Source organism: Chiloscyllium plagiosum, chromosome 39 (assembly GCF_004010195.1).
Source record: "Chiloscyllium plagiosum isolate BGI_BamShark_2017 chromosome 39, ASM401019v2, whole genome shotgun sequence".
NCBI lineage: Eukaryota > Metazoa > Chordata > Chondrichthyes > Orectolobiformes > Hemiscylliidae > Chiloscyllium > Chiloscyllium plagiosum.
The window spans coordinates 10,200,390-10,225,848 of record NC_057748.1 but is presented as its reverse complement, the minus strand read 5'-3'; the positions used below and the strand labels follow the sequence as shown (position 1 = coordinate 10,225,848).

General features: G+C 47.3%; 1 protein-coding gene across 1 annotated transcript in view; it reads left to right on the top strand.

The window, feature by feature from the left end:
* The window catches only part of LOC122542020 (serine/threonine-protein kinase BRSK2-like), a 175,407-nt gene that overhangs the window by 88,446 nt on the left and 61,502 nt on the right, over positions 1 to 25,459 (top strand). The window contains exon 2 of the mRNA XM_043679311.1: positions 18,165 to 18,259. Coding sequence (XP_043535246.1) covers positions 18,165 to 18,259 — 95 coding nt within the window. The remainder of the gene's footprint in view (positions 1 to 18,164; positions 18,260 to 25,459) is intronic.

Genomic DNA, 25,459 nt, shown 5'->3' with positions numbered 1-25,459 from the left:
CACCCCCACCCCATTCCAGTCTCAGACCCACACACCCCTCCGCATCCTACACGTTTTCTCCCTGCAGTATCAGATCCAGATGATATCCCCTGGTTATTGCTGGTTGGGACACAGCACGAGGAGTGTTGAACCAGGTATTAAGCTCCAACTGAGCTGCTGGGCTGCATTCTGTGAATGCAACTGTTAAAGATGACAGGGGAGGTTGGGTTAAATTCCAATGTGGAGGGGGGAGAATGTCTGTTTTGATCGTCTCTGTTGTGTGTGTGCCTGTGCCTGTCTCTGTCTCTCTGTGTATTTGTGTGTGCCTGTCTCTGTCTGTCTGTGTCTGTGTCTGTCTCTGTCTGTGTGTCTCTGTGTGAGCGTGCTTGTGTGTGTGTCTGACTCTGCGCCTGTGTCTATGTGCTGCCTGTGCATGTGTGTGTGCGCGCCTGTGTCTATGTGCGTGCCTGTACTTGTGTGTGTGTCTCTGTGTGTGTGTGCGCGCACCTGTGTCTATGTGCGTGCCTATGCATGTGTTTCTGTGTGTGTGTGCCTGTGTCTATGTTCATGCCTGTGCATGTGTGTGTGTGCCTGTCCATGTGTGTGCGCGCATGTGCACGCGCCTTTGTGTGTGCCTGTGTGTGTGCCTGTCTGTGTGTGTGTGTCTGTCTGTCTCTGTGTGTGTGTGTGTGTGAGTCTGTCTGGGATGGGGACGCAGCAGTAAGTCCCGAAGGGGAATGCCAGGTTGCATTGTGCCTGTTGTGTGCTGTGGGTCGCCCAGTTCAGGGTTCAGGTGGGGAGTGGAGCTGCAAGCAGAACCCCTCGATATTGCTGATTGATCCTCATAGACTCTCGAACCTGAGCAGGATCAGTCTGTGCTGACTGCGGTCATCTCTTTCTCTCTCTTCCCCTCTTCAGAGGGAGGTCAGTTCTCTGCATTCAGCAGCAGTCTGCAGCCTGCTCCTGATGACAAGATCAATTGAGCGGTTCTGCCTGACAGCAGCTGTTATTAAGGGAGGGCGAGGAGACAGCAATTTGATGATTATTTGTTTAAGGGGCCTTCCCAATGCTGCCATTTAACTTCCCATTAGTGGAAGTAAGTGCAGCCTTTCAACATTTCCTTGCATCAGTTATATTAAGGCGTGCATTTCGAATATAATTCTCCCCTCCCCCCACCTCTCTCTCATAGTAGCGATCAGGTGGGTTCTGACATAAGCTGAGGATCAGTGACACACTGCTGGTTGGGCTCAGGAGAGGATCAGCTTGGGGATTCCCAGCCAGAACTGCCTCCCAGGGATTCCTGTGTGTGTTTGGACAAGCCATGGTTCTTTCCTGTTTTATCCATCGCGGGATATGGGCAAGTGACATTCACTGCCCATCCCTAATTGCCCATCCAGAGGGCAGTTGAGGAGTGAGCCACATTGCTGTGGGTCTGAGAGATACCTGTCTCCGCTTGAGGACTGCACTGCTGACACGGCAGCACTCCCTTGGCATTGTGTGAAAGATCAGTCCTGATTTTTTTTTTTGTTGTGTTCTCATTTCCCTGGAGCGGGTCTTGAACTCAGAGGCAGCTGGTGCTTCTCATGGCAGTGCCTCAGGGCATGGGGGTGGTGGTGAGGGTTCCATGGCAGGGGAGGTGGGTGGGCGCTGGGTGCAGGGTGAAGTGGTGGAGCAAGTAAAGATCCAACCTTTAGCTCCTGATTGGCAAACAGCATCCTGTCAGGAACACACGAGCATGGGTCAGTGTCTTGACAGCGATGCCTCTCGTTGCCGAATAGCTAGGTAATCTCGTTGGCCCAGAGTCCAGGCTGAGAGCAGCCCACGCCCCAGTGAGCAGCAGCTGGGGTGGGAGATATGGTGGGCAGCTCAGCTAAACCCAGCACTGGTCACCAGTCTTCAGAGAGTGAATATTCTGGTCAGACGTCCCATAGCTGTGTGCTTTCTACAGTGTGGAAACAGCCAACTCCACATGGACCCTCCAAAGAGTATACCAGCCATCCCTGTAAACCTGCATTTCCCATGGCCAATCCACCTAACCTGCATATAGAATCATAGAGATGTACAGCATGGAAACAGACCCTTCAGTCCAACTTGTCCATGCCGACCAGATATCCCAACCTAACCTAATCCCACCTGCCAGCACCCGGCCCATATTCCTCTAAACCCTTCCTATTTATAAACCCATCCAGATGCCTTTTAAATATTGCAATTGTACCAGCCTCCACCATTTCCTCTGGCAGCTCATTCCATACACGTACCACCCTTTGCCTGAAAAAGTTGCCCCTTAGCTCCCTTTTATATCTTTCCCCTCTCACCCAAAACGTATGCCCTCTAGTTCTGGACTCCCCCATCCCACCCCAGGGAAAAGACCTCCTTTTATAAACCTCTATAAGGTTTTATAAACCTCTATAAGGTCACCCCTCAGCCTCCGACGCTCCAGGGAAAACAGCCCCGGCCTAATCAGCCTCTCCCGAAAGCTCAAATCTTCCAACCCTGGCAACATCCTTGTCTTTTGGATTGTGTGAGGAAACCGGAGCACCCGGAGGAAACCCACGCAGACACGGGGAGAACTTGCAAACTCCACACAGACAGTCACCCGAGGGTGGAATTGAACCTGGGTTCCTGGTGCTGTGCCATGGTGCCATCCGTCAGTGCAGTGTTATTCCTGCGCAGGTTACTGTGGGTGGTACAATAGTAATATCATGGGTTCAAATGCCACTCAAGCAGTTGTTGGGATTTCCATTCAATTAATTAATCTGGGACAGAAGTAAGTAATTGATTGTTGTAAAAGCCCACCTGGATCATTGATGCCCCATTTTGGGACAGGGCATGTTCTGAGAATGATGGGCAGGCCATTTGACACTGACATTTGCTCATTCAGAAGGAGGAGAATTTTAGAATTCTCTACCTCATACTCAGTCACTGAGAATGTTCAATACAGGGATCAATAGATCAACAGGGATCAATATTATAGGAGGGTGTGGGAATATGGGGTTCAGTTACAAGATCAGCCATGATCTTGTTAAACAGCCTATTCCTGCTCTTGGTTCCGAATGATGTGTGACTCCCTGCCCACCACAATGTTGTCGACTCTTCATCGTCCTCGAGAGAGCCGCTCAGTCCAAGGGCAATTAGGGACAGGTAGATAGGATAGTGAAGAAGGCATTTGGTATGCTTTCCTTTATTGGTCAGAGCATTGAGTATAGGGGTTCAGAGGTCATGTTGCAGCTGTACAGGACATTGGTTAGGCCACTTTTGGAATATTGCGTGCAATTCTGATCTTCCTATCGGATGTTGTAAAACTTGAAAGAGTTCAGAAAAGATTTACAAAGATGTTGCCAGGGTTGGAGGATTTGAGCTTTAGGGAGAGACTGAATAGGCTGGGGCTGTTTTCCCTGGAGCATCGGAGGCTGAGGAGTGATCTTATAGAGGTTTATAAAATCATGAGGGGCATGGATAGGAATAAACAGACAAGGTCTTTTCCCTGCGGTGGGGTGGGGGAGTCCAGAGCTAGAGGGCATAGATAGATTCAGGGGAAAGATATAAAAGGGACCTAAGGGGCAAAGCTTTCATGCAGAGGCTGGTGTGTGAATGGAATGAGCTGCCAGAGGAAGTGGTGGAGGCTGGTGCAATTGCAACATTTAAAAGACATCTGGATGGTTATGTGAATAGGAAGGGTTGAGGGGGATATGGGCCGGGTGCTGGCAGGTGGGACTAGGTTGAGTTGGAATATCTGGACGGGTTGGACCAAAGGGTCTGTTTCCGTGCTGTGCATCTCTATGACTTTGACAGGTGACAAACTCTTGGGAGACACTCAGTCCGAGGGCAATTAGGGACAGAGAACAAATGCTTGAAGAAACTGTCTGAGGGCAATTAGGGACAGGAAACAAACTCTTGAAGAAACTCAGTCCAAGGGCAATTAGAGAGAGGCAAGAAACACGAGAGAGAGAGAGAGACACACACACACTCAATCCAAGGGCAATTAGGGACAGGAACAAACTCTTGAAGAAACACAGTCCAAGGGCACTTAGGGACGAGTGGAAATGTTGGCCCCGTCAGTGACACTCTCAACCCTGAGAAAGAACAAAGAGAGAAACAATGGTATGGAAAGCAGTCTTGTGAAGGCTGTCTCTGATGAATTTAATTGAAGATCAGGGCTAGCAGAGGGGTTTGTTAGGAAGAGTGCTGACAGCAGTGTGCTTGGTTTGCACCCCTGACTCTGTCAAACAAGCTGCGAGGTGGCTGAACCACAGCACCATCGAAGAGGAGTCTCTCTTTCCCAGGCTGCTGCCTCTTACATGGGGCAGGCTGTTCTGCAGTGATTAATATTCCACTCACATTGCCCTCCCTCCCCCCCCACCCTCCCGTGCCCGTTGTGTAAAGTCCCATGAGATCACACAGGCCTGGCGTTGCTGACAATAATGGATTATCATTGGACCAGCTGAGGCTAACACAGCCGACCGTGTACATCTGTGCAGTGACCGTATGAGAGACTGGCAGCAGTGACACCCGCCTAGTACAGGCGATATCTCCACGGTGACCGTGCGAGAGTGTCGATGGGAAGCAGATGGGACGCACACCGTCTCATTATGGCTGGCTCTTTCTTTTCCTGTCTCAAAGGGGATGGTGTGAATAATAGTGTTCCCACCACCTCCCCCACGGACCCCACTTCTCCGTTTGACCCCATGCAGAGTGTCTCTATTGCTTTAAAATTTTCTCCCCTAATTCTGGCCTCTTGTCCATCTCTGATTTTCACTGCTCCTCTGTTAGCAGCTGTTCCCTCATTGGCTCCACACTGGGGGATTTAAGACCGTACGGCCTGGGAGCAGAAGTCGACCATTCAGTCCACTGACTCGACTTTGCTAGCTCATCCACTAATGCTTAACTCCACTTTCCTTGCCTTTTCCCCATAACCCTAGGTCTCCTTTCTGATTAAAAGTCTAATTCAGTCTTAAACGACTGGTGTGATAAAGAATTCCATAGATTCACCACCCTCTGAGTTCAGACATTTTCCCTCATCTCCACCACAAATGTGTGACCCCTTTATGACGAGAGTTTGCCCTCTGGTCCTACTCTCTCCCATAAGGGGAAGCAATCTTTCTGTGTAAACTCTGTCAAGTCCCCTAAGATTCCTCTATGGTTCAATAAGGTCACCTCCCATCCTTCTATGTTGCAATGAGTACAGGCCCGATCTACTTAACCTGTCTTCATAAGACAGCTCGTCCATACCCTGTATCAGGCTGGTGAACCTTAGATAGCAGTATGCCTTTCCTTACACAAAGGGCACTAAACTGTTCACAGTATTCCAGCTGAAGAATCATAAAATGCCTACAGTGTGGAAACAGGCCCTTCGGCCCAACAAGTCTAGAATGACCCACCGAAGAGTATCACACCCAAACCCATTCCCCATTACTCTACATTTACCCCTGACTAGGAGAAAGTGAGGAATGCAGATGCTGGAGGTCAGAGTCAAGAGTGTGGCCTTGGAAAAGCACAGCCGGTCAGGCAGCATCCGAGGAGCAGTAGAACCAACGTTTCGGGCAAGAGCCCTTCATCAGGAGTCCCGACTGATGCACCTAACCCACACATCCCTGTACACTATGGGCAACTTAGCATAGCCAAGTCACCTGACCTGCACAGCTTTGGACTGGGGGTGGAAACCGGACCACCCGGAGGAAACCCACGCAGACACGGGGAGAATGTGCGAACTCCACACAGACAGTCACCCGAGGCTGGAATTGAACCGGGTCCCTGGCGCTGTGAGGCAGCTGTGCTAACCACTGTGGTCAGACGAGTATATCGTACAGTTTTACCAAACTCCTCCCCTATTTTTCAAGTCCATTCCCTTTTAAATAAAATTCCAATTTGCCTTCCCTGTTACCTGCTGAACTTTATTAGCTTTTTGTGATTGCCTTCCTAAACCCTGTCCTCCCCACTCCCTTCCCCTCTCTCTCCCTTTCAGATGCTCCTTAAAACCAGCCTCTCAGGCAGAAGGGTCATGACCCACAGGCTCCATTAAACAAGGGCAAATAATGAGTTCATTAAAGAGAGAAAACAAAATCAATCAAAGTGCAGTTACATTGTGTTAGGTTCACCAAGGTCTCTTTTTAAAAAATTTTCCACAGTCTTGCTCCTCACCTTGCTTTCAGTTTTCACCATTTCTGTGCCCCATTGTCTTCTGTTCCCTTTCTCCTGTCCAACTACCTCTACCTTTGACTCAGTGTGAGTTTTGGTTTGATTTGAGCTGTGAAGCCCCCTTTGTGAGGTTTACCTGATGTTAACTTACTAAACACCAGCAGCTGTGGGAGTGATGCCACTCCTTTCCCAGGCTCTTCAGCCACAGGAGGCATCGCTGGATGCAGCAGCTCAATGGGCCGACTGGTCCCCATGCTGTCTGAGTGGCACCCACTGGTTGATGCTGGTGGTGTACTGGGGCCAGTCTCGGGAAGGTGGCACAGTGCAATTATGGACCGACATGTTCCGAGGGGAAAATCCCTGCACCCCAATATCCCTCCTCTCCCTCTATGCTCTGAGCTGTGTAACAGGGTCAGCTGAGACTGCAGTAATGGATTCTGATGGTGACTGCTATGTATATGTCTCTCTCTGAGCGGGTGTCTAGGTTTCTTTGAATATATGTGGCTTTACATGTCTATGTTTCTGTCTGTGTGCATGTGTTAAGCGTCTCTTTATGTGGGTGTGTATGTCTTTGTGTAACTCAGTCTGTGTGAGGGAGGGGGTGGGGGTGATGCCTGTGCGTTAGGTGTGAGTATGCCTCTGTGAGTGTGTGTCTATATTTGTGTGAGGGTGTCTGCGTGTGTGGGTATCTGCCTTTCTGACTGCAGTCATGAGAGAGTGGATGTGGATGGTGGGGGAAAGGAGGGAGTCCCTTTGACATACTCCTCAGGCAGCGGGTTGTATCTGCAAGGAGCCATTTTCTCTGAGGCCTTGCTGCCCCTGATTCCTTGCCCATGCCCTCCCCTGTGACCACTCCACAAACTGGGTAACTGTCGACTGGTTGGCACTGATCCCCTGGCATCTCTTTGGCAGTGAAGTCACAACCCCCAAGTTTAATGAAAAGAAAATTAAAACGCGATTCGTTATTAAGGTGAAGTAGTCCTCCTTTTTTAATTTTCCAGATCTCTTAATCTCTCTTTTCCAGTACTTGCTGTCCATAAACTTTCCTTTTTTCCCTTGTTCTGGATGTCTCTTTAGTCTACATCCTCCCTTCTCTCTCACCCACCTCTCTCTCCATGTTCTCTGTTCTGCTTCCCCCTTTTCTTTCTCCTTCCTCCTGTCCATTTCTTTCATAGTCTGCCTCTCCCTGATTCTTCCCAAACAGTCTGCATTCCCAGATTCCCAGATCTACTTTGGATTTGACCCGTGTTGTCCCCAGGATGTATGAAACAGTGGCACCTCCTCAACCTGTTTTGTTGCTTCTCTCCCCTTCAAAAAGACTTTTCCCGTTTGTTTTAGAGTAAAACACAAGGGAGGCTTGAGGGCAGGTAAGTTAGAAAAGACAGTCAAAGATTGGGATACATGTGGTCAAAGATTTAGAAGCGTATAGAGTCATAGAGATGTACAGTACAGAAATGGACCCTCCGGTCCAACCCGTCCACGCCGACCAGATATCCCAACCCCAATCTAGTCCCACCTGCCAGCACCCGGCCCATATCCCTCCAAACCCTCCTATTCATATACCCATCTAAATGCCTCTTAAATGTTGTAATTGTACCAGCCTCCACCATTTCCTCTGGCAGCTCATTCCATACACATACCACCCTCTGTGTGAAAAAAGTTGCCCCTTAGGTCTCTTTTATATCTTTCCTCTCTCACCCTAAACCTATGCCCTCTGGCTCTGGACTCCCCCAACCCGGGAAAAGACTTTGTCTATTTATCCTATCCATGTCCCTCATAGTTTTGTAAACTTCTGTAAAGTCACCCCTCAGCCTCTGACGCTCCAGGGAAAACAGCCCCAGCCTGTTCAGCCTCTCCCTATAGCTCAAATCCTCCAACCCTGGCACCATCCTTGTAATTTGTACAGCATGGAAACAGACCCTTTGGTCCCACTTATGCATGCCGACCAGATATCCTAAATAAATCTAGTCCCAGTTGTCAGCATTTGGCCCATATCCCTCCAAACCCTTCCTATTCATATACCCATCAAAATGCCTTTTAAATGCTGCAATTGTACCAGCCTCCACCACATCCTCTGGCAGCCCATTCCATACACGGACCACCCTCTGTGTGAAAAGATGTCCCTTAGATCCCTTTTATACCTTTCCCCTCTCACCTCACACTTATGCCCTCTAGTTTTAGACTCCCCTTCCTAGGGAAAAGGACTTTGTCTATCTACCCATCCATACCCCATATAAGGTCACCCCTCAACCTCTGATGCTCCAAGGAAAACAGCCCCAGCCTATTCAGCCTCTCCCTATAGCTCAAACCCTCCAACCCTAGCAACATCCTTGTAAGTTTTTTCTGCAGACTTTCAAGTTTAACAACAATGTTCCTATAGCAGAGAGACCAGAACTGAACACAGTATTCCAAAAGTGGGCAAAAGTGAGTACTGCAGATGCTGGAGTTATCAGGGTCAAGAGTGTGGTGCTGGAAAAGCACAGCAGGTCAGGCAGCATTGGAGGAACAGGAAAATCGACGTTTCAGGCAAAAGCCCTTCCTCAGGAAGGAGGCTGGGAGTCTCGGGGGTGGAGAGATAAATGGGAGGGGGATGGGGCTGGGGGGGGCAGGTATTTGGGAGTGCTGGAGCCTCAGACAGAGATGTTGGGCAGGGAACATGGTGGTTGTGTTAATGTGGCAGCCAACTGAAAGCTCATGGTCAACATCTCTGTCTCAGGCTTGCTGCAGTGCTCCAGCAAAGCTCAGTGCAAGCTGGAAGAACAACATCTCATTTTCCCCTTGGGGACCCCGCAACCCTCCAGATTCAATATCCAGTTCAATAATTTTAGGGCCTGAACTGTCCATGTCCTAGCCCCCGACCCCACACCCCAGGCTTTGTTATCACAAAGGCAAAAGTGATGTTGGAGATTAGAGTCAGGATTAGAGTGGTGCTGGAAAAGCCCAGCAGGTCAGGCAACATCCAAGGAACAGGATTCCTGATGAAGAGCTCCTGCCCAAAACGTTGATTCTCCTGCTCCTCGGATGCTACCTAACCTGCTGTGCTTTTCCAGCACCACTCTAATCCTTGTTATCACAAAGTCTGCCAGTAAACACTACCTATCATTAGCCACAAACAGTCTCCAATCTCAGTTATTCACTCTGCATGCCAGCCCGTTATCCACTCCTTTGTCCAACTGCTCTTCTCTCTCTTTGGGCTCTATCCCCACCCAATGCTTACTCCCTAGCCCCTCCCCACTCCCTATCTTCTGCATGTAAACCAACATTTCCTAGCTACCATCAGTCCTGGGGAAGAGTCACTGGACCTGAAATGTTAACTCTGATTTCTCTTCAACAGATGCTGCCAGACCTGCTGAGCTTTTCCGGCAACTTCTGTTTTTGTTTCTGATTTACAGCATCCGCAGTTCTTTCGCTTTTTGTTAAAGCAGGACTATGATCTTGTTAATAGATTTCTCCTGGCACTGCCCAGAGTGAGGACGAAGGGAGTTAATTGCCCTGCAGAGTTCATCAATGATGGCACCAATGTGGAGATTTGTTCCAAAACTCCATCTAGTGGTCAAGGTGGCAACTGCGGGCCATAGAGATTGAGGGAGGCGATTCAGCCAGCCACCAAATACCTATCTACTTTAGTCATAGAATCCTTACAATGTGGAAACAGGCCCTTCAGCCCAACAAGTCCACACTGACCCTCCGAAGAGTGACCCACCCAGACCCATGCACCTAATCTACACATCCCTGAACACTATGTAGCATGGTCAATCCACCTGACCTACACATCTTTGGACTGTGGGAGGAAACCGGAGCACACGGAGGAAAACCACGCAGACACTGGGGAGAATGTGCAAAGTCCACACAGACAGTTGCCCTGTGACTGGAATCGAACCGGATCCCTGGTGCAGTGAGGCAGCAGTGCTAAAACCACTGAGCCCTATCCCACTTCCCTAACGTGGCCTTGTATGCTGGGGCATTTCAACTATTTATCTCAAGGTTTCTTCAATGCTGCAAAACTTCTGCTTTTCAGACAGTGAGTTCCAGATATCCACCACGCTCTGGGTGAAAAAAATCTTCCTTAAATCGTTCTAAAACTCCAGCGCCGCTGGTTAAGACATGGTCCTGGTTATTGATCCCCTCATCGAATTCTGACAGTGTGGAAACTGACCATTTGGCCCGCCGAGTCTGCACTGACCCTCTGAAGAGGGGAGTGGGGCAATCAAGGGTCACAGGGAGAATGCAGGAAAGTGGACGTGAGGTATATTGGCAGAAGTGAGTACTGCAGACGCTGGAGATTGGAGTCAAGATTAGAGTGATGCTGGGAAAGCACAGCAGGTCAGGCAGCATCCGAGGAGCAGGAAAATCAGGCAGCATCCGAGGAGCAGGAAAATCGACGTTTCGGGCAAAAGCCCTTCATCAGGAATGTAATCAGCTGTAATCCTACTGAGTGGCAGAACAGGCTCAAGTGCCCAAGTGGCCTACTTCCTGCTCCTATTTCTCTGGATGTATTGCCAGAAAGAAGGCAGACAAACACTTCAAAATAACGGGTTATAGCCGGAAGGGGGTGAAAGCAGAGAGAAATAGTGTATAAGTTATGAAAGTTAGCAGGACAGGGAGAAAGCATGGTTAATAAAGCAGACTGTAATAGAGGTGTTATAACTAGAGGTTTAGAGTCCAAGACCAACTGGTACTCTACAGGATGTTAGTTTGAGCTCAACTGGAATACTGTATACAGTTCTTGGTGCCATGCTTTAGGAAGGAGGTGAATGTACTAGACAAGTTGCAGAAGAGCTTTACTCGAATAATTCCAGGGGTGAGAAGCTTCAGTTATTAGGATAAATTTGGAGAAGTGGGAACTGTTATTCTTGGAGAAGAGAAGGCTATGAGGAGATAAAGAGGAAAGCTCTGAGGTGACTGTGATAGTAATAAGCATGAGGTGAGAAAATAAACTCTTCTGAGAGCAAGTAGTTATGGAGTCAAACGGCACGGAATCAGACCCTTTGGCCCAACTCATCCATGCCAACCGGACATCCCAATCTGGCCTAGTCCCATTTGCCCCATATCCCTCTAAACCCTTCCTATTCATATACCCATCCAGGTGCCTCAGTAATGGAATGAAGCATTCACGTGGTGGCTCAGTGGTTAACACTGCTGCCTCACAGCGCCAGGGACCTGGGTTCGATTCCAGCGTTGGATGACTGTCTGTGTGGAGTTTGCACATTCTCCCTGTGTCTGTGTGGGTTTCCTCCGGTCAGGTGGATTGGCCGTGCCAAATTGTCCATAGTGTCCAGGGCTGTTTGATAAGGTGGATTAGCCATGGGAAATGCAGAGGTATAGGGTAGGGGTCTGGGTGGATGCTGTTCAGAAAGTTGATGTGGAGTTGATGGGCCAAATGGCCTGCTTCCACATTGTAGGGATTCTGTGGTAGGCTGAATGGCCTGCTCCTATTCCTTATTCGTTGGATTATAGAAGAATGAGAGGTGATCTTATTGAAACATATCATATTTCAGGGACTTAGAGTCATAGAGATGTATAGCACAGTAACAGACCCTTCGGTCCAACCCGTCCATGCCGACCAGATATCCCAACCCAATCTAGCCCACCTACCAGCACCCGGCACATATCCCTCCAAACCCTTCCTATTCATATACCCATCCAGATGCCTTTTAAATGTTATAATTGTACCAGCCTCTACCACTTCCTCTGGCAGCTCATTCTATACACATACCACCCTCTGGGTGAAAAAGTTGCCTCTTAGGTCTCTTTTATATTTTTCTTCTCTCACCCTAAACCTATACCCTCTAGTTCTGGACTCCCCCACCCCAGGGAAAAGACTTTGTCTATTTATCCTATCCATGTCCCTCATGATTTTATAAATCTCTATAAGGTCACCCCTCAGCCTCTGATGCTCCAGGCAAAACAGCCCCAGCCTGTTCAGCCTCTCCCTATACCTCAAACCCTCCAACCCTGGCAACATCCTTGTAAATCTTTTCTGAACCCTTTCAAATTTCACTTGATGGGCACATGCAGAGAGGTTGTCTCCCCTTGCGTGAGGGTCGAGAGCCGGATGGCTTAACCTCGGTCTAAGGGTCACCTAATTTGAAACAGAGGTGAGTAGGAACTTCTTCTGTCCGACCGGATTGAATCTGTGGAATTCTTTCCTACAGAGGCCAGTTGAGGCCGAGCCAATAACAGAATCAAGGGAAACGGCAGCAAAATGGAGTTGGGGATTATCAGAACATGATCCCATCGAACGGCAGGACAGACTCGGTGGACCGAATGGTCTGTCTCTGCTCATTTGTCTGACAGTCTGATTCGAAGAGTCATCATGAGCAAGTGAACTGAATGGCCTGCCTCTGGCTCAGTAAGATGCTGTGATTTTAACACAGCGGGTTCTCCACTTTTGCAAGTCACTGCTATAAAGTCGATAATGCGACAGCACTCCAAGCTGCTGAGTGAATTCTGGATTAGATTACCTTTTGTTTTAAATAAAGTCACAGAGTCATACAGCACAGAAACAGACCCTTCGGTCCAACCATTTTGACGCCAAGGGTAGCAGATACATGGAACACCACTCTCTGCCAGTTCCCCTCAAAGCCACATGTCATCCTGATTTGGAGAAGAGTTAATCCCTGCAAGCCTCTGCCTTTCACCTGTACCATAGGACTAGTCCAGTTCAGTTTCTGGTCACCGGCTTCTCTTCCTGTGCCGCTAGCTTACATTGCATGTAGAAATCATTCTTTTGACATCTTTGTAGGCGTCTATCCAGCACACAGCTGATGTGATCTTACACCTTTCTATTCCCATTGTGTAACTTTTGGAGAGGTTCATCCTGCATAGTCTTGGCTGGCTCTTTCCCAGATCCATCTCTCAGTGAGATGGTATCCTGCAGCAGTGCTTTGCCTGTGTTTGCTGCTTCCTACCAGGACTATTTCTGGTCCCACCTCAAAATGGGCTCCATTTCGGAGAGTTTACATCCACTAGGCGATGGAGCATTACGCGTGGACCTTTAACTTCGTGGTTTACTAAAGAAAGCGGCACGTGGGCGGCACGGTGGCACAGTGGTTAGCACTGCTGCCTCACAGCGCCAGAGACCCGGGTTCAATTCCCGCCTTAGGCGACTGACTGTGTGGAGTTTGCACATTCTCCCCGTGTCTGCGGGGGTTTCCTCCGGGTGCTCCGGTTTCCTCCCACAGTTCCAAAGATGTGCAGGTCAGGTGAATTGGCCATGCTAAATTGTCCGTAGTGTTAGGTAAGGGGTAAATGTAGGGGTATGGGTGGTTTGCGCTTCGGCGGGTCGGTGTGGACTTGTTGGGCCGAAGGGCCTGTTTCCACACTGTAAAGTAATCTAATCTAATCTAATCTAAAACCGCAGGTCTTTACCACTGCTCCACCCCAGGATGGTGAGACCATCCATTTCAGTGATGTGGAGCCTTCATTTAACACATTTCCCTTGGTGTGTCCTTCTGATTTGGGCTGTTCTCAGATATCGAGTCTCACTAATGACGTTAGCACATATTGGGGTGTCTTCCTTTGGTTAACCATTCTCTTTCACGTTTCTGTGAAAGGTCTTCTGCTGTAGTCTTGGTGGGATGGTTTTACGATCTACTCTTGAATATGTCGTAAACTTCAGATTTACATCTCGTCCTGGTCCTGATCTAAATGTTTAAGAACAGGAGTAGGCCATTCTGCCCATCAAGCCTGCCTTGCCATTCAGTACGACCACGGCTGATCAAACACTTCAATGCCTTTTACCCACCTCCATCTCCACGACTCTGTACGCACTGGAAGGCAGAAATCCACCAATAAAAGAAATCAGACAAACTGCGGATGCCGGAGATCAGAAACAAAAACACAAGTTGCCGGAGAAACTCAGCAGGTCTGGCAGCACTTGTGTAGAGAAGGCAGAGTTAACGTTTTGGGTTCAGTGAGCCTTCTTCAGAATAGAACAGGATTCTGAAGAAGGGTCATTGGATGAAACGTTAACTCTGCTTTCTCTCCGCACATGTTGCCAGACCTGCTGAGTTCTTCCAGCAATCTCTGTTTTGGGAGAAATCTACCAATCTCTACCTTAAACATACCCAAAGACTGAACTTCCACATAAAGAATTCCAAAGGTTCACAACTCTCGAGGTAAAAGAATTTCTCTCCATCTCAGACCTGAATGGTTTCCTCCCCATTTATAAACGGTGTGCCCTGGCTTTAGACTCCCCATGCTGAGGGAACAGCTGCATCTATTCCTTTTCGATATTTGATAGGTTTCAATGAGATCATCTCCCAATCTTTGAAAATCTGGAAAATACAGGCCTAATTTTAATAGTTTGCTCAATCGCACTTCATCAGACAGTCCTGCCATCTCAGGAACAAGTCTGGTGAACCTTTCTTACATTCCCTCTGTGATAAAAATATCGTTCCTGAGATAAGGAGACCAAAACTACCAGCAGTACTCCAGGTGGGTTCTATCCAAGCTCATACACATTTGAAGCAAAACTTCAGTATTCCTGTTCTTAAATCCTCTTGTGATAAAGGCTAACATTCCATTCGCCTTCCTAACAGTTTGGTGCACCTGGGTCTATTTCTACAGTCTGGGACGTTTCGTACAATCCTATATCTATGTCAACCTTTTCCTTACCTTCCTGGCTGTTTTAGTGTCTTTTTCTTTTTCATTTGTCCCGACTGATAATTCGTTTTCTATCTTCGTCCTCTGTCCTGCTCATCTTTTTCTGGTGATTGGGGCTTCTCGCACTCTCTGCACCTGTACAAGGCGTGTTTCCTGATGTCAGTGAGCTCCCGCCCAGCTCCGGCCCATCTTTCTGTGAGTGGCCCGTGTGTCCTTCTGCTGCAGTCTCAGTGCATCAACCCTGCGGCCTTTCTGTGTTGACTTTAACTGAACACCAGTCGTGTGGGTAGTCAGCGCCTGTGATCTGCCTGGTCTTGGCTTTGTGTTCTCTGGGGCAGTGTCTGCAGCCGGCAGTAACGTGAGCCTGTCCTTTCCCATTAATTCCCTTCGTAACCTCAGAGTGGGCAGCTGAACTAACAGCGTCCTTGAACATTTCCTTTGCAGGACGTTTTAGTTTCCCTGAACTCTTGCTGCTCACGCTTTTCTGAAATTGTCCACAGGCTTACCCATTCACAGTGGGGTTTTCTCTACCCAGATTGGGGATGGAGCTGCAACGCTGGTAGTGCAGCACCTTCTTAGTGCCAGCAGCCCTGCATTCCTGGAGAGAACAGTGAGGAAAAAATCCACAGGAAATATTTCTCTGAAACAAGCCGTTCTCATTGGATGGTGGAACAGGCCTGATGGCCGACTCCGATTTCTATGTTCTAGAATTGCCCACAACTTTGTGGGATCTTCTTGTTCCTCTTCAGATGAACCAGAAGTATTAGTTCCATGTAAACCAGATTTTCAACTGCCTTCTTGGCCTGTTTACCTGATTCTGCAATTGCTTGAAACATTGAGTCAGAGGGTCATACAGCACGCCAACAGACCTTTCGGTCCAACTTGTCTACGCCGACCTGATATCCTAATTTGACCCAATTTGCCAGCATTTGGCCCATCTCCCTTCCTATTCATGTGCCCATTTAAATGTGATTGTACCAGCCTCCACCACTTCCTCTGGCAGCTCGTTCATACATGCACCACCCTCTGTGTGAAAAAGTTGCCCCTTAGGTCCTTCTTAAACATTGATGCATTCTTTGTTTTAAAAACGTTTGGACTCTGATAAGGAGACCTGTGGTCTCTCAGTTCGCGCTGGGGGATTGAGTATTGATTTTTCTGCTATTGTTTTGCATTTTGTAAGCACTTTAGATACAGCAGTACTTGTATGATGATGGTGATGCTGCACCTGCAATGTATTTGCGGTTTTATTTGCCTTTTGCTTTTTAGTTTTGTTTTGTCCAGCTCTGTGTGTGCCTTCAGCATTGTATGTAGAATGGATTTTCTATTTTCCATTTAAGAGATGTTCTGTTGACTCCACTGTTGCTAATTTCAGCCCACTCCCATTACCCTTTGATTGAATGACATGCTTTTTTCAGAATGCTGCATAAAGGTGTCGTCTGACAGGTTATCAAACTTCAAAAAGTATGAAGCAAAATCCGAAATTGCTGGAGAAACTCAGCAGGTCAGGCAGCGTCTGTGGAGAGAAAGCAGAGTTAATGTTTCGGATCTAGTTAGCTGTTCTAAAGAAGGGTTACTGGACCCGAAACATTAACTCTGCTTTCTCTCCATAGATGCTGCCTGACCTGCTGAGTTTTTCCAGCAATTTCAGATTTCCAGCATCCGCAGTTATTTGGTTTTACTTTTAAAATGTGCGATCCTGACCTAAGTAGCTGCCTGCACAGCAGCTGAAAAGCATACCCAACATGTGGAGAAACTGCATCATCTTGCATTTGTTTTTTTTCTGTGGGTAAACATGAATAGCTGAATTGTATTACATCTGCCTCTTCTCCCCTTGGTCTTCAAGAATGTATCGCTGCTTCTTTTGTCCTACTTTTTTTTTAAAAACGATGCAAAGTGGTTGCTTGTACTAGCAATATGTAAAACAAATGGATTCCTTTTACTGTACGTCTCTGGTGGGTTTGTTTACAGCTGAAGCCCATACGTAGAGTACAGGAAATCTCTAGACATGAGGCTGCTGCAGAGTGACCATGGCCTGTGATCCATGTGATGCCATCCTGAGCCTTGGTCTGCATATTGAGGTTTTGAAGTGATATTACACCTTTTCCTTTCTCTCTTCACATCTTACAGTGACTGTTTCTCTATTTCTCTCTATCCCATGCTCTCCGACTTACGTTGACATCTGATCACTCTCTCTCTCTCTCTCTCTCTCTGCCTCTCTCTTCTTCTCCCTATTAATCTCATTCTCTCTCCCACACTCACTCAGCTCTGGTTTTTCTCTCTTTTCGTTATCCCCTTTTTATCCCCAGTCCAGCACAAGTCTGTCCTTTCAGGATAAATGTACAAACATATGAGTAAGGAACCTGAATAGGCCACCCGGCCGTTCAAGCCTGTTCCGCCCTTCAATAAGCTAATGGCTGATCTGATTTTAGCTTCAGCTGTACATTCCTGCGTTGTTCCAATAATCTTACATCCCCTTAGTCATCAAAAATCTATCTACCTCTGTCTTAAAAAAAATTTGAGGATTCTGCATCCACTGCCTTTTGAGGAAGGGAATTCTGAGGACTCACAAACCCGCTGAGGTGAAACAAATGTTTCTTCATTTCTGTTTTAAGTAGACTACCTTTTATTTTTAAAAAATGACCCCTAGTTCTAGATTCTCCCACAAGAGGAAACATTCTTTTGACATCCACCTCGTCAAGTCCCCTCAGGATTTAATATGTTTCGATTACTGATTTTGATTTTTATTATCACGTGTCCTCAAGTTCAAAAATGTAGGAATACAATGAAAAGTGTTAGGTACAAGTACCTAGTTACAGAATCTTTAGAGCAAGATAGAAAGAAAGAACAAAGTTAAATATTGCAGTATTTATAGTATCATGTAAAACATAAGGAGATACGGTTAAAAGATACACATTGCAGACCTTCTTAGTTTTAAATAGAAAATAAAGAAATAAAGCTGCAAGTCACCTCTGGCTGTAGAGAAAACAGGCCCGGCCTCTCTAGCCTTTCCTCTTGAGGCAGTCCACTCGTTCCAGGGATTAGTGTAGTAAACGTTCTCTGTACAGCTACCAATGTGTTAACAACTTTCACGAGATATGGTGACCAACTTTGCACTCAGTATTCCAGATACTGTCATCAACAAGCGGTATAACTGAAGTATGACCTCGCTACTCTTCAGCTATGGGAGAAAAACTGGGGGTGGAAAATAAACAAATCATTGTTGAGTGGAAGGAGTTTGTTCTGTTTCTCTTTGAATATCTGTGCGGCACAGGTGCCGAGAAGCTGTCACCCAAAATGGCGGAGGACCATCAAGGAAGGCCCAAAGCCTCTTGGGTACTGGGAGGACCAAAGTCCATTCATTGTCTATCCCAGAACCCTTGAGGAGCTAAAAAAAAAACCAAGATGTTGTTTGTAATGTATGCTTACCTTGTCTTTTGTTACAGGGCTGGTAAAGCTGGGGATTCACTGTATTACAGGACAGAAGGTTGCAATAAAGATCGTGAACCGGGAGAAGTTGACTGAATCGGTCCTCATGAAGGTGAGAATTTCACACGCTGCTCCTTCTGAAGTTGTTCACCTGGTTTTATTGGTCAGGAGAAGCTTTTTGTTTTGAGTGGTGACAGTCTGCAATGCAACAGAGTGTTGGGGTGGAGACTGATGCAATCGTGGCTCTGTATTGATTTTCTAAAGACAAACGTATCATAGAATCCCTACAGTGTGGAAACAGGTCATTTGGCCCAACAAGTCCACACTGACTCTCCAAAACGTATCCCAGCCAGACCCATTTCCCTACCCTACACATTCCTGAACATTATGGGCAATGTAGCATGGCCAATTCACCTAATTTGCATATCTTTGGATTGTGGGAAGAAACTGGAGCGCACCCACACAGATACAGGGCGAACGTGCAAACTTCACACAGACAGTCATCCAAGGCTGGAATCAAACCCGAAGTCCCTGGCGATGTGAGGCAGCAGTGCTAACCACTGTGCCACCCACAGGACATTGTGGAAAAGGGCAGGGAAGAGATGGGTTCACCAAGGGCTATCATGGTCAGGATGGGCTAAAAGGCCTCTGTCTGAGCTGTAACCGATGCATGATTAATTCCTAAACAAAAAAGCAGTTGCTGAAAAAGCTCAGCAGGTCTGGCAGCAGCTGTGCAGAGAAATCAGTTAATGTTTCAAGTCTGGTGACCCTTCCTCAGTTCTGAAGGGTCACCTGACCCAAAACGTTAACCCTGATTTCTCTGCACAGTTGCAGCCAAACCTGCTGAGTTTTTTCAGCAACTGCTTTTTTTTTAGATTAGATTACTTACAATGTGGAAACAGGCCCTTCGGCCCAACAAGTCTACACTGACCCTCCGAAGACCCACCCATTCCCCTACATTTAACCCTTAAATAACACTATGAGCAATTTAGCACGGCCAATCCACCCTAACCTGCACATTTTTGGACTGTGGGAGGAAACCGGAGAACCCAGAGGAAACCCACACAGACACGGGGAGAATGTGCAAACTCCACCCAGACAGTTGCCTGAGGTGGGAATTGAACCCGGGTCTCTGGCGCTGTGAAGCAGCAGTGCTAACCACTGGGCTGCCATGCGGTGTTTCTGATTTACAGCATCTGCAGTTCTTTTTGTTTTCACGATTTATTCTTTCCAGATTCCTTTCTTTCTCAGCTTTATCTGGAGCGGAGTAAACTTGAGAGAAGGTTTTGTAAGCGCCACTGAGTGGATAAGCTAATTTGTCTGGGAAGGGATTATTGATTTAGGATTATCACTGAGGGAGGCAGGAGAGTTCAAGCAAAATGTCTTGGCTCAGAGGGTTGGTGGAATGTGGGATGCTTTGCCACAGGGATTACTTAAAGTAGAGGCATCTTCTAAGTGGAATTGGATAAATGTTTGGAGCAGGGACAGGGCTGTGGGGGAGAGGCAGAAACATTGGCGGAACAAAGAACAAGAACTGACGCAGACGGCCAAATGGACTCCTCTGGGTAGCAAAAGAAATCCAGGTTTTCTGGGCATATGTGCCCTCATAGACGGCCATGTACAGTCCAGTAAAGGACATTCTTCCTGCCTGAGCCCACATTTGACTGGTTATTCGACCAAGTGTCACAGTCAAAGCCACATTGAATCCAAAGATGTGCAGGTTAGGGTGAATTGGCCGTGCTATATTGCCCATAGTGTTAGGTGCATTAGTCAGGGGTATATATAGGGTAGGGGAATGGGTCTGGGTGGGTTACTCTTCAGAGGGGTGGTGTGGACTTGTTGGGCTGAAGGGCCTGTTTCCATACTGTAGAGAACCTAATCTAAGGTCAAACGGCCTGTGTTTTACTTTACTTACTTTTTCAATCAACCTATTCAGAGATGTTATTACACATCTGGAGCAGATGGGACTTCAACCCAGGCCTCCAGGGTTAAGAATACTGTCACTGTTCCTCAAGCGCCCCCAGGCAGCCTGTGTTTGTTGTTCATGTCTGGTTGAGTTTTGTTAATGTCTTTATTTAGAGTTAAGAAGAACCACGTGATGGCTAATAATTGTCTGAGTGCATAGGGAACACCTGTAACATTGGCAGGGGTGGAGGGAGCTGTAAGACTGAGTAGTCAATAAACTCTACCCATTGCGCTTTTGTGGCACAGTGATAGCATCCCTATCTCTGGGCTAGGAGGATCAGGTTCAAGTCCCACCGGTTACAGCAATGTGTTGAAACATGTCAAAACAGCATGGTTAATAAAAATGTCCAATGGGTAATGGGAGGAGTTTAGACTTACTGTCCTGCCTTGGATCCAGATTGAGTTCATGTTCGGATGGTTTAACTAACTCACATGATAATCTAGAGGCACTTGTAGTGCAGTGGTAGTGCTCCTACTTCTGGGTTAGGAGGCCCATGTTCAAGTCCCACTTGCTCCAGAGATGTTTCATATCACACCTGAACACGATGATTAAAGTATAAATATCAAGGAAGATATAAGGCAGCCTTAGCATCGCTGTTTGGGTTAGATTTGCATTGTATTTTTGGCTGCAGATTAATGATGGCATTCCTGAAAGGCATCTGGATAAGGCAATAAGATATAGGAGGAGAATTAGGCCATTCGGCCCAGCAGTCTGCTGTGCCATTCCATTATGGCTGATAATGTTTCTCAATCCCAATCACCGACCTTTTCCCCCATGGCCATTGGTTCCCTCACCAATCAAGAACCTCTCTATCTCTGTCTTAAATACACTCAATGACCTGGCCTCCACAGCCCTCTGCAGCAATGAGTTCCATAGATTTACCACCCTCTGACTGAAGGAATTCCTCCTCATCTCAGTTCTAACGGGTTGTCACTTCACTCTGAGGCTGTGCCCTCAGGTCCTGGTCTCACCTAGTTGTGCAAACATCTTCTCCATGTCCACACGACCCAGGCCTCTCGGTATTCCGTAAGTTTCAATTAGATCCCTCCCTCCAATCCTTCTAAACTCCATCAAGCAGCCAGAGGAAGTGGTGGAGGCTGGTACAATTACAACATTTAAAAGGCATTTGGATGGGTATATGAACAGGAAGGGTTTGGAGGGGTATGGGCCGGGTGCTGGCAGGTGGGACTAGATTGGGTTGGGATATCTGGTCAGCATGGACGGGTTGGACCGAAGAGTCTGTTTCTGTGCTGTACATCTCTATGACTCTATAAGTACAGACCCAATTGCTTCTCACACGACAAGCCCATCATTCCTGGGATCATGCTTGTAAACCTCCCCTGAGCCCCGTCCAAAGTCAGTGCATCCTTGAGCCTAAAACTGCTCACAATATTCCGAATGTTTCTGGAAGGCACAGTACTTATTATAGAGAGTGCAGGAGGGGTGGTGTGGATTTGGGGGGGTCAAACCCCCTGTGCCCCTCGCCTCCAAAGAAACAGCCTGTTAAGGCCCTCAGGGATCTTGTTCATGAATAAGCTGGGTAAGGCATGAAGGGAATTTTAAAAATGGGAAGTGGGCTCAGTCAGTATTTAGCTGTTGAGAGCGATGAAGTCAGGTGTTGTTCAGTATGGATAAGGATCCACAGGGAAGGAGAAGCTGCAGAGATGAAATGCTTGAGGGAGGTCTGGAAGAGTCAGCGGAGAACAATTCTTCCTATTGGTGCAGAGCCAGAATGAAAGATTGGAAGCGAGTGGCAAAAGAAGCAGTGGAGGCACCAGCAGAAACATTTATTGTGTTGGGAGTCACTGGGATGCATTGCCTCAGATTACAGCGGAAGGGGGAATGGGATTTTCCATCCAAAAAGGGAGGGGGCGGAGAAAAGGCATTGAGTGCTTTGCTCCTTCAGAGAACCAGCCAGACACGATGTGCTGATTGGCCCCATGCGTGTGGAATGATTGAGACATGGAGCTACACCTACCTTCCTGTTGACTGCTTATCTGCACAGCAAAGCAATGGAGAGGCGTGTCATGGCTGCTGCCTGCCTTTCAGCAGGAGTTCCTTCCAACTGGATCCGTCAATGCTGATTGGGTGCCATGATTGCTTCCAGCCTAATTAGCTGAGGTTGGGGGTAATATACTGATATGGATTGAGGATTGGTTATTGGAAGGAAAACAGACGATACAATTGGATAAGTATGTGAATAAGAAACATTTGGAGGGATATGGGCCAAACGCAGGCAGGTGGGACGAGTTTAATTTGGGAACATGGTATGTACTGGTTGGATTGGTTAACATACGAGGAACGTTTGAGGACTCTGTATCTATACTGGAAGGATTTTAGAAGGATGAGGGGGGATCTAATTGAAACTTAAAGAATGCTGAATGGCCTGGACAGAGTGGATGTTGGGAAGATGTTTCCAGTGGTAGGAGAGACTAGGACCCAAGGGCACAGCCTCAGAATAAAGGGAAAACCTTTTAGAATGGCGATAAGGAGAAACCTCTTCAGCCAGAGAGTGGGAAATCCATGGAATTCATTGCCACAGAAGGCTGTGGAGATCAGGTCATTGAGTATATTTAAATCCGAGATAGATAGGTTCTTGATTGTCAAGGGGATCAAGGGTTATGGAGATAATGCGGTTGCGAAACTTATCAGCCATGATTGAGTGGCGGAGCAGACCCAATGGGCTGAATGTCTGAATATCTGCTCCTATGTCATACGGTCTTATGGACCGAAAGGTCTATTTCTCTGTGTATGACTTTATGACTCTAACTGGGTCAGAGGATGCAAAGAGGCTTCCAAGGGGATGTTGACTGAGTGAGTGAGTGTGCAAGAACTTAGTTGATGGCACATCATTGAAAATTCTAACGGGAGATGTTTCCCTGGTTGGGGAGTTTAGAACAGGGATCAGAATCCCAGGGTAGACGACTCAGAACTGAGGAGAGGAAAGAAATCTTCACTCAGAGCAATGAAACTGTGGAATTCTCGACCACAGGAAGCTGTGGAGGCCAAGTCATTGAATAGATTCAAAAAAAGAGATGGATAAACGTTAAGATTTTAAGGGCATCAAAGGGTATGGGGTGGCAGTGGGAATATGACATTGAGTTGGAGGATCAGCCATGATCGTATTGAATGGTGGAATTGGGCCAAATAGCTCCATTCTGCTCCTAATTTCTGTAATATAGATAAGTGGGAAGCTTTGCTTTTTAATAGGAGGAATGGGGGCATAGAGAATTTTTTTTGAATAGAATAGAATATTTTTTATAGTCAAGTACAGGAGTACAATGGAAAGTTTACAGTGTTGCCCCACATGGCGACATCTTAAGTACTGTGTACCTCAGTACAGATCTTAGACACAAAATAGAGAAATGAAAGGAAAGAGTTTAATTACTTACAGTTATTCATAGTATAAATTAGGAAAATGAGAAATAAAGTTAAAAAGACAAGCATTTCCAGAAAAGGCCTTCCACACTGGGTTTGCAAGCTGCTGACCCTCCCACACCGGTCCCTGATCCAACAAGCATCCCCGCTCCACTCAAGTTTCCAGCCCATCAGCCATCTAACTGGGGAGAGATCGGGAAATGGTGATATCCAAAGGGATCTGTGTGTCTTTGTCCCTAAATCACTGACAGATAATCTGTAAATGCAGCGAGTAATCAGGAAGATAAATCAGGAACTTAATCGCAAGAGGATATGAACACAGATTAGATTAGATTAGATTACTTACAGTGTGAAAACAGGCCCTTCGGCCCAACAAGTCCACACTGACCCACCGAAGCACAACCCACCCATACCCCTACATTTACCCCTTTAACCTAACACTCCAGGCAATTTAGCACGGCCAATTCACCTGACCCGCACATCTTTGTGACTGTGGGAGGAAACCGGAGCACCCGGAGGAAACCCAGGCAGACACGGGGAGAATGTGCAAACTCCACACAGTCAGTCGCCTGAGGCGGGAATTGAACCCGGGTCTCTGGCGCTGTGAGGCAGCAGTGCTAACCACTGCGCCACCGTGCCGCCCACAGGAGTAACAATATCTTGTTTCATTTGTATAGTGAGATTTAGTGAGACAGCACCTGAAGCATTGTGTGCAATCTAAAGCCCCTTACCTCAGGAAGGGTACATTTGCTGTAAAGAGGGACAGCAGAGGTTTCCCAGTCTAATTCCTGGGGTGACCGAACTGACCAAGAGGAGATTTTGAGGAGACCAGGCCTGTATTTTCTACAGTTTAGAAGAATGAAAAGTGATCAAATTGAAACCAAATTCTTACAGGTCTCACTCGGGCAGATGTACAAAGAATGTTTTTGCATTCTGCGGGTGAGGGAGGAGCATCTGCAATCAGAGTACATGGTCCCAGAATAAAGACCGTTTAGGGTAGAGATAAAGGTGAACTTCTTGACTCAGAGGATGGGTGACTCTTTGGAATTCTAGCCCAAGACGCCTGTGGAGGCTCGGACATTAAATGAATTCAAGGCAGAAATTCATCATCATCATCATGGAATCCCTACAATGCAGAAGCAGACCATTCGACCCATTAAGTCTGCTCTGACCCTCTGATGAGCATCATCAAACCTTCCCTTCCAACCTTATTCCCTGCGTTTCCCATGGCCAACCCACTTAGTCTGCACATGCCTGGACATAATGGGCAATTTAGCACGGCCAATGCACCTAACCTGTACGTCTTTGGACTGTGGGAGGAAAATGGAGCACCCAGAGGAAACCCATGCAGACACAGGGAGAATGTGCAAGCTCCACACAGGCAGAATTGAGAAATTTCTGGTGATCAGTGACATTGATGGATTTGGGAAAATGGCATGAAGAAATGGTGATCTAGAATGGTGGAGTAGGCTCAAGGGGCTAACTGGCCTGCTCCCACTCCTATATTTCTCATTGCATTTGCCTTTCAGGATAGCGTCATCGGGACTCGGAAATTATCCAGGCATTGGACTCCTGACTCCATAGTAAAAATTTGGCCAAGGCTTATGACTGGAACCCTACAGATCAGTGTCGAACAGGGCAGGAGTTTTACCTCTATGTCCCCTCAGGCCTCTCGCCATCCATGGATAGCTTGGGCAGGGAACTGGGCACCTAACTAATGATGCCATGTTCAAATGGTTTGATTGGGGGTGGGGTGTTGATAGGACATGGTTCTGGCTGCCCTTTGCCCTTTCCCCTTTGGTCCTCCACCTTTTTGCAGCAGCTGAATTCAGGAACTTAGCACGCAGTCAGTGCCTGGAGCTGTCGTGTACAGCCTTCCCGAATACTGTGCCGCTCAGTTCTGACTAATTGTGCTGCTGACTGATGGCATTCGTTACTCAGGGACAGATGTAGGCCCCTGCTCCATCC